Source organism: Ranitomeya imitator, chromosome 1 (genome assembly GCF_032444005.1).
Source record: "Ranitomeya imitator isolate aRanImi1 chromosome 1, aRanImi1.pri, whole genome shotgun sequence".
Taxonomy (NCBI): Eukaryota; Metazoa; Chordata; class Amphibia; order Anura; family Dendrobatidae; genus Ranitomeya; species Ranitomeya imitator.
In genome coordinates this window covers 881,187,141-881,197,152 of record NC_091282.1, presented here as the reverse complement: position 1 = coordinate 881,197,152, position 10,012 = coordinate 881,187,141, and the positions used below count along the sequence as shown (strand labels likewise).

Below are 10,012 nucleotides of genomic sequence, written 5' to 3'. Positions count from 1 at the left end.
CCCAGGTGCTTCACAGAAGTTTATAACATTGAGCTGTGAAAAAAAAAAAAAAAAAATTTTTCCCACAAACTTCCTTTTTCTTGGGAATATTGCTTGATATAATGTACAAGAAAAAACACTACAGTATATAGCAAAAATAAAATATTCAGGAAGCACATCCCAAAGAATACAATGCTGCCAACTAGACAGATTTGAAACTAAAATAATAAAAAAAATTACTGCAGTGTAAGGGATGGTAGTTTGTGCAGTCCTACAAGGTAATTGTAAGCAGTTTCCTGTGGTCTGTTCATCTGTTTCTGGTCTATTTCTTCATCAGTCTGTCCCTCATAGCATCAGAGGAGGAAAAGAAAGCAATCCGAATTTCTGTAAAGTTAAAGACAGAACGGAAGTTACAATAAACTGAAAATGATGTTGCCTACAGGACTACGTAACCAAGAAGTTGGTAGCCTTAATATAGAAGGCCACATTACTTAAATCTCATGCTATGAAAATATGCATGTTGGATGACTGAATAAACTTGGGCCTCTTACTCGGAGGTTCTTGCTTGATGTCTCCCTTCTGCATAGTCACGATTAACATTCCAGCAGCCAATTGGGATGTATCCACCATGTCTTGTGGCTTGTCAAAGTGCACATATGCATTGACCAGGTCTCTTTCCACCTTATGAGACTTTCTTCTGCCCAATTTTTGTAATACTTTTATTTTTCCATGGGCTGTCTCTAGGGTTAATTTTGATCTCCAATAGCCAGCCCTGGTGGCAATATTTTTTTGTTTTGGCATTAGGGCTGGCTCTAGGGTCAATTTTGATTTCCAAAAGCCAGCCCTCAATTTTCGTCAAGACCAGACAAAAACATGCATAGTTTTTGAAGGAGCAATTGAACATAGAGATTAGCGCAAGTCTGTGTAGCATACTACACAAACTGGCAATATAGTGTATTGCATGTTCATAGATATTGCGCAAATCTGATATTTTGTAACAATTATGCAGATTGAGAAAATACTGTGCACAAAATACATATGGTTTTGATCACGCAAATGCTTATACAGTTTTACACGTGACAACACTCATTTTTGGTCAAAACTAGGACAAAAACATACACTGCAACTTTTCAGTGGCATTGTTTTAAAATACTTTTCAGGCTATCCTCCTTTAAGCACTCCATGGTAATCACAAACAATGTCTCCCTTTTTTTAAAACCATGAGTTGTGTGCAATACTTTAATTTGTTTTCCAATAATTTGTATTAACATTTTGTCATTAGCAAAACGTAACATAACTTTAGGAAAGAGGTGAAGGGGAAGTAAGTGGGTTGAGGAATTGGAAGAAAAGGGGAGGGACACAGAGGAGAGAAATCAAGTTTTGGGTTATTAAATGTAAATATATGTAGATATACATTTGTTTGTATTGACTGAGATACATTAGAATTACCGTATATACTCGAGTATAAGCCGAGATTTTCAGCCCAAATTTTTGGGCTGAAAGTGCCCCTCTCGGCTTATACTCGAGTCAATGTGGGTGGCAGGGTCGGCGGGTGAGGGCGCTGAGGTATACTTACCTAGTCCCAGCGATCCTCGCGCTGTCCCTGCCTTCCTCCCCGTCTTCTGTGCTGCAGCTTCTTCCCCTCTTCAGCAGTCACGTGGGACCGCTCATTAGAGATATGAATAAGCGGCTCCACCTCCCATAGGGGCGGAGCCGCCTATTCATTCCTCTAATCGGCGGTGCCGGTGACCGCTGACAGGAAGAGCTGCGGCACCGAAAACCAGGCAGAGGGACAGCGCGAGGACTAGGTGAGTATGTCATATTCACCTGTCCTCGTTCCAGCCGCCGGGCGTCGCTCCATCTTCCCGGCCGGCGCCTCCATCTTCCCGGCCGGCGCCTCCATCTTCCCGGCCGGCGCCTCCATCTTCCCGGCCGGCGCCTCCATCTTCCCGGCCGGCGCCTCCATCTTCCCGGCCGGCGCCTCCATCTTCCCGGCCGGCGCCTCCATCTTCCCGGCCGGCGCCTCCATCTTCCCGGCCGGCGCCTCCATCTTCCCGGCCGGCGCCTCCATCTTCCCGGCCGGCGCCTCCATCTTCCCGGCCGGCGCCTCCATCTTCCCGGCCGGCGCCTCCATCTTCCCGGCGTCTGCGCTCTGACTGTTCAGGCAGAGGGCGCGATGACGCATATAGTGTGCGCGGCGCCCTCTGCCTGATCAGTCAGAGCAGAGACGCCGTGAAGATGGAGGCGCCGGAACGAGACGCCGGGAGCTGCAATCAAGGGAGGTGAGTATGTGTTTTTTTTTTTTTTTTTTGCAGCGGCGGCGGCGGCGGCAGAGATTTCTATGGGGCACAATGAACGGTGCAGGGAGCAGAGCTGTGTATATATGTGGGACATGCAGGGAGCAGAGCTGTGTATATATGTGGGACATGCAGGGAGCAGAGCTGTGTATATATGTGGGACATGCAGGGAGCAGAGCTGTGTATATATGTGGGACATGCAGGGAGCAGAGCTGTGTATATATGTGGGACATTCAGGCGGCAGAGCTGTGTATATATGTGGGACATGCAGGGAGCAGAGCTGTGTATATATGTGGGACATGCAGGGAGCAGAGCTGTGTATTTATGTGGGACATGCAGGGAGCAGAGCTGTGTATATATGAGGAACATGCAGGCGGCAGAGCTGTATATATGTGAGACATGCAGGCGGCAGAGCTGTGTATATATGTGGGACATGCAGGGAGCATATGGCACCGTATATGGCACAGCAATGGGGCACAATGAACGGTGCAGAGCACCGTATATGGCACAGCAATGGGGCACAATGAACGGTGCAGAGCACCGTATATGGCACAGCAATGGGGCACAATGAACGGTGCAGAGCACTATATGGGGCACAGCTATGGGGAAATAATGAACGGTGCAGAGCACTATATGGCACAGCTATGGGGAAATAATGATCTATTTTTATTTTTGAAATTCACCGGTAAATGCTGCATTTCCACCCTAGGCTTATACTCGAGTCAATAAGTTTTCCCAGTTTTTTGTGGCAAAATTAGGGGGGTCGGCTTATACTCGGGTCGGCTTATACTCGAGTATATACGGTATGTAAATTTGTTGAAACAGAATTACATTTTTATACAGTTTATATAACAATTGGAATCTATAACACTCAAACAGATCTGGGGCACAGTTTCACAGATGGGTTTCAGACCAGTATGTCCATTTTGTTAGAGTATTTATCAAAACAATTATTGATTATTACAAATGTATGTTCATAAGTTTTATGGAGGGGAAATTATTTCTAATAAATCTGAAAATGTAGGTGGTTCTTGTTTCAGCCAATGAAATGCGATTGCATTTTTTACTGCTAGGAAAATATGAATTAGAATAGATCTAAAAGAGGGATCAATTTCTTCCATGTCTAAAGATAGTAAAGCCATTTGAGGGGAGATCTTGATCTTGTTTGATAAATTATTAATAAGATTGAAAATTTGGGCCCATAATGGTTTAATTTTAGGGCATTTCCAAAAGATATGTAGGAGATTACCATTTGGCGAGTTTCTCCAGCATATTGAGGAATTATTTGGGTTGATTTGAAATAGTCTGGCAGGGGTGTAATACCACCTTGAAAGAATTTTGAAAAATGATTCCTTAAGTGATTTGGAAATATTGGAGGTGTAGGAGTATGCTAATGCATTTTCCCTTTTTTTTTTTTTTTTGGGGGGGGGTGGGGGAGGGAGGAAAGGACACCTTTGTAGGCCTGCTTTCCATTTGACCATATAAGTCTAAGTTCACATTTGCGTTGTGCGCCACAGCGTCGTCGCCACAACGCAAACAAAAACGCTGCAACGCATGCGTCTCAAAACGCAGCAGGTTTTTGAAACGCAGTTGCGTTTTTACCAAAAAACGCAGCGTTTTTAGACGCATGCGTTTTTAGTGCAGTGAGTCATTCTTCTTCCCCCACCCACAAAAAAAAAAGTGTCTACACAATAGATAAGGACCACCAATGGCTAGAAGAGGGTTGGTGTTATACAAATGTGTATATACCCTGGCAGAGATGAATTCCTCCCATTTTGCTGGTATTCATGATGGAGCGAACCATGAACAGTATCTACATGGATATGGAGATGGAATTTGCCTTGGCTCATGCCTATGCTGTTGCCTGTTTTATTCAAAGGGAAAGGGAAAAACGGAGATGGATTCGTCGCCGCTTTTGGATACACCCTATCGTTGAAGTCCGGGAGAGCCGTGGAGCATACCATTGCTTGTTTGGCGAACTGAATGACAACCGGGAAAAATATTTTGATTATACCAGGATGTCACAGGACAGCTTCCGCTATCTTCTGCGTCGGGTGGAAGGATCCATTAGCAGGCAGGATACGCAGCTCCGGAGAGCTATTTCCGCAGAGGAACGGCTGCTGGTGACTCTACGGTACGTTGCTGTTTGAATGACTGTGATATGTATTTACTTTTTTATTTTACTTTTTTTTTTTTTTTAATTGTAATGGTCAGTGTACTTTTATAAATTACAATGTACTTTAATCTAAATTTCTTTATCTTTTTGGCAGTTTCCTTCATTTCCAATTCCGGATTGGAGTCTCCACACTTTCAGGAATTATTGCAGAGACATGCCGCGCTTTGTGGGATAATCTCCGGGAGGAATTTTTATCTGTCCCTACAAGCGAAATCTGGGAGGCCAACGCACAGAAATTCGAGCAAGTGTGTTCTTTTCCAAACTGTATTGGCGCAGTGGATGGAAAGCACATTCGTATTACAAAGCCTGCGAAAAGTGGATCCCTTTTCTACAATTACAAAAAATACTTTTCAACTGTTCTCATGGCAATTGCCGGTGCGGACTGCCGTTTTCTCGCAGTGGACATTGGTGCATTTGGGCGTGCAAATGACTCGCGCACATTTAAAGAGTCGGATATGGGCCAAAAATTATATGGAAACAATTTTAATTTCCCACAGCCACAACCTCTTCCCCACACCGAAGGCCCTGCGATGCCATTTGTTGTGGTTGGGGATGAGGCATTCCAAATGTCTGCCAACCTATTGAAACCCCACTCCAGTTGGGGCTTGGACCATACAAAAAGGGTTTTCAATTACAGACTGTCCAGGGCCAGAAGGACTGTGGAGTGCGCCTTTGGCATCCTTGTTTCCAAATGGCGGATATTAGGATCCGCCATTAATCTTAAAATCGAAACAGTGGATGAGGTGGTGAAGGCTTGTGTCGTTCTCCACAATTTCATTATGGCCAAAGAGAGACTAAATGTGGAACTCGATGAACCCATAGCCAACCCATTGCCCGATTACCATGATCGTCCTCTGAGGACAAGTGTGGAAATTGCGCAGATGCGGGATCGTTTTGCGGCCTATTTTGTGTCAGATGTTGGCCGTGTGTCATGGCAAGATCAAATGGTGTAGTAATGTTACTTTTGGACTGTCTTCTGATTATAACTACACCAATAATACCTCTACTGTGACTGTGGTAAAAATATATGAAAATAAAGTAATTTTCCGTTAAATCTGCAAAAAATGTTCCGTTTAGGTTGTTTGGGTATATGTCAAATTTGGCATGTAAGTATAGTTCACAAATTTAATGTTCCTATTAAAAACTGGAACCTGTTGTTTTTAAAATGATGTTAAATAAAAAAATTTTAAAATTCTATACCGATTCAAATAACATTTTTATACCATACCATAACATATACTTGTTTGTCTGATCGACGTGTATATTTGTGTTTTACATCAAAAGCAATTATAACAGCGATGTTTTACAATTGTAACCAGGGTAAATATCTGAAGCGTGGCCCTGCGCTTAGCAACATGATGTTTACCCTGGTTACACGTGGGCCTCTGCATCGTTGTTCGCTGGAGAGCTGTCTGTGACAGCTCTCCAGGGACCAAACAGCGGACGCTGCAGTGATCTGCATCATTGTCTGTTTCGCTGCTGCATTAACTGTGAACACCTCATACACTTTAGTGTTTGTGAACACCTCATACAGCAATGAGAGACACCAAAAAAATTGTAAAAATATTGTCTGCCATTGCATATATGAGGTGTTTGAAGCACAAAATATGTGTAGACAGCACACGGCGTGACTTGCCGAGAAAAATTCAGGAAAATAAGAACAAATAGTGTTTTTTTTAAACCAAAATTTTTTATTGGGGGGGAAAACAGAAAAAAAAAGGGGTAATTAAACTTAGGGGGTTTCAACCTGTGCCACCAGGGGGGAATGGTATGTGTCTTGTTTGGAATGGGGAGAGGAAGGGGAGGATGATGGCGAAGATGAGGATGATGGCGAAGAGGAGGATGATGTGAGATAGTCAAGGAGGCTTGATGGCAGATCCAAACCCTCCCCAGGGTATACTGGGGAAGAAACCGCCACCTCTGTAGGGGAGGGAGGAGGCAACACAAGCCTAGTTTGTCTTGGTTGGCCCTGGCTGCTCCTTCTGCGGCTAGAGCCCCGACGCGCACTTGGTGTCTGTACTGGAGCAGCCAGAGCCTCAGTGTGTGCCCGTGTGTGTTTCCTCTTCCTTTGTTTTTTTTTTTTTTGGCTCCCGCGGCAGCTCCCCCAGCATGACGCCTACGGGAGGATGAAGGCATGGCAGGAGCAGGAGTCGGCGGCACTATGTTATGGTGCCTGTGGTGGCGTCGCTCGGCACGTGGACCACGGTGGGGTGGCTGGAGTGGCTCTCCAGCAGGAGTGGGAGTCATGCTTGCCAGCGACGGCACTACAGGCATTGTCGCTGACTGCATGACCCCAGCCTGCTGGAGAGCCCTCACGTAGGTAGTGTTGCAGGCCTGCATCACTGAAATCTGTAGTTCCGGCGTAAGGTGTTCCACCATGCCCTTAGCAATGGTACTAAAGAAATGTTTTGCCGGATTTGAGAGCTCGGTTTCCATTGTTTCAAGGCGCCGGTCGATATTGGACAGACGAGTGTCCATGTTATCGCTCAACGCCTTGAAACAGTTCTGGAAAACCGTGCTCAAATGCAAAAATTCGGGCATGGCTGGCCTGTCCGAGGCCCGCTGGCGCTGTCGGGAATACCCAAACGAAGGTGCGCCAGAGGCCTCGGGCAGGGGAACACCTGATGTACTGGCTGCCGGTTCTCCAGATGGCGGTGCAAGCCTGCTGTCGCTGTGGGAGGGCTGTGATGGGTCAGATGGCGATTCATGAAGGGCCGCTAATGCGGGGCGAGCTCTCTCGAGGGTGCTGCTGTGTGTCCTGTGAAAAGATAATGAAAAAATTAGTCTTCAATTAATAACCTATCCCATACGCCAACTCCTGGAATAAAAATAGCATTACATTACACAACAATACAAATCCTCGGTCTCAGTCTGTGTGGGCAATAATTAATTTCTGATTGTTATCGCCAGCTGACCGTCATGGCTGACGATAACAATCATGGACATTCCCGCTGCCAAAGCCTTTTGACCGCATACCACTGTGGGTAAAAAAAATTTGGAATCGAAAACTCTTTCTGGAAGCTGCCTATGCCGCAAAAATAGTTGAAAATTTAATGTCAAGATAAAACAAAAAAAAAATACACAGTGATTTCGCTGATCTGATTGCAGGAACGACCATGACGTTAGGATCATGTGATCGAGACTTCATCATTATTCCTGCGATCAGAACTACCCTGACTCAGAACTTAACCTGTCATGGACTACAAGGACTCACGCTTAACCCAAAAAAGTAACTAATGGCCTATATAGCATTTTAATAGGGATAAATTTACGTGGATGGCCAATATGTTACGCTGACTACATGGATGGGCAATACAGTATGTGCCTGGGAAATATACTATGTGGATACGTGGCTAGAACGTGTACTATGTGGCTGCGATATTGTTCCCTGCCAATATACTATGTGGATGCACAATGTACGTGGCTGGGCAATGTACTATGTGGCTGTGCAGTAGGCTATGTGGCTGGGCACTGTAATGGGGCTGTGCAATATGGTTTGTGGACAAAATACTTACTGTCGGCGGCCAAGGACTGGTCTTAAGAACTGTAATGACTTTGCATATTTGTAGGGCACAGACTTGGCCGCAGCAGCACCACTCTTCGATCGCTCCTCCTCAGCCCGTATCCCCTTATTGAAACGGTCCTTCATGGATCGCCATCTGATCCTCAACCTTTTAACTGTGAATGCAAAGGAAAAAAAAAGGTTACATATGTAGCATTTTAAAAGGATAAAACAACCGTGTGCGATGCAAAACTTTAGGCGTTTATTGCATCACACACGGTTGTGTTTATCCTGGAAAGATGGTGGGTCATAGCGTATCTGCACGGCGCATCAGCAATACTCACCAAAGTTGGCTTTGTCCTTGGCAGGAGCAATGTCAAAGCCCTCCCACATCGACTTTGCCACCTCTACCCACAAACGCCTCAACACCACCTGGTCCATGTGCCGGGAGTCACGGCTGTCCCACAACGGGCCATGCTCCTGGATGCTGGATATCAGGAGCTCCACATCAATTTCTCCTTGGTCCCGTTGTGAAACCTAGAAAAATTGCAAACCAAAAAGGTTACAAATATGCAAATATTAACAACCACCAGCACCTGTCATAATATGTACCTTGGCCCTATCCTTTGTCATTTGATATATGTATATTGATGGTTTCTACACCTGTATTTTTGAATGTTTTTGTTCTGAAAGTTTCACCTTTGTTACCCCCCAATACTTGCTACCCTGAAAAGTTATAATGTAAGCTTACTAAACATCCCTAGTGAAAGCAGGATGCTGCTCAAAAAAAAAAAAAAATGAAATTGTTTTAAAAAAATACTCAATCGCCATCCTGACGCCACACCTTGGCCCTGACCTCGCTGCTCCCTCTGAGTACCTTCCCCCTCACTTGAAGAAGCCTGTAAAAATTGTATAAAGAAATTATTTTCAAAACTACAAAATGACAGCAAATAGTAAGCAAATTGACATAATTACTCACCGCACTCCCCTGCGCCGATTGGCTAGATTCTGAAACAGTAGCCATTCTTGCACGTTTGTTCTGGCATGAAAAAATGAAAAAAAAAATCAAATCCAAACTTAAATATGGCACATACAATAAAATAGGCCCAAAAATGTATACAACAACCACAATTGACTGTTGACTGATAGGACAATGCAAAAATAAGAAAGGGACACCACAATGCCATACATTGCAAGAGAAGACAATCAATAGAAGAAACTATACAAGAATAGACCCAAACAAAAATAAGCAAAAATAGACACCTATGTCCAAATTTTTACATATCAAAACTTTCCAAAAAAACATTACAGGCACAAAAAAGGACAATGAAATAGCAAAATAATGATCGCCATACTTTACAATTGCAACAAGACATGATCCAAAAAAACACCATCTGGTGACATCTAACCACAGAAAGACATCAGGAAAAGGCAATAAAAACCATTCTAGATAACAAGCAATAAACATTACGGGACAACCGCTGTAAAAATATACAGCAACCCAAAGATAAACCATAGTCAAATAGAAAAGAAAACACATGAAATTTTAAAAAAGGGCACCACCCCAAAAAATAAAAACAAATAAAAATTATACTACACACTTCGCAATGCAATCAGTCAATGAAGGAAGATATATGCCATACGGAAAACGACGTAAAAACATCAGCGATATTTTTTAAAATAAAGGGAAAGTACAATTGAAACTATAATGGCATAGCAGCACGGAACTATACAATACAAATTAGACATCATAAATGTAGCCCCCCCACCAGCAAGAAAATATACTCAAGGAAAGAAAAAATAAAGCCAACAGCATAATCAAAAACACAGCAAGACATGAGCCAAGAAAATGCCACACAGTTACCACCAACAATAGAAACCAGAAAAACATGCACCAGAAATTTTACAAGACAAAATGAGCCAAAATATAGACATTGAACAACCACATGACACAAGAACAAAACACAAAACCAAACCAAAACCAACGTAAAAAAAAAAAAAGGCAAAAGACAATAAACGCAATCATATAAACCCAGAAGAACATCAGAACCAGAAAAA

The 10,012-nt window shown here is 43.6% G+C and overlaps 1 protein-coding gene across 1 annotated transcript; it reads right to left on the bottom strand.

The window, feature by feature from the left end:
* Positions 1 to 301: 301 nt before the first annotated feature.
* On the bottom strand, positions 302 to 9,188 carry LOC138649577 (uncharacterized). Its single transcript, XM_069740134.1, has 4 exons — positions 8,299 to 9,188; positions 7,968 to 8,130; positions 6,135 to 7,210; positions 302 to 363 (listed from the first exon to the last, which is right to left on the bottom strand). The coding sequence occupies exons 1-4, from the start codon at positions 8,393 to 8,395 to the stop codon at positions 302 to 304; spliced, it is 1,398 nt and encodes a 465-aa protein (XP_069596235.1). The 5' UTR covers positions 8,396 to 9,188.
* Between the last annotated feature and the right edge of the window lie 824 nt (positions 9,189 to 10,012).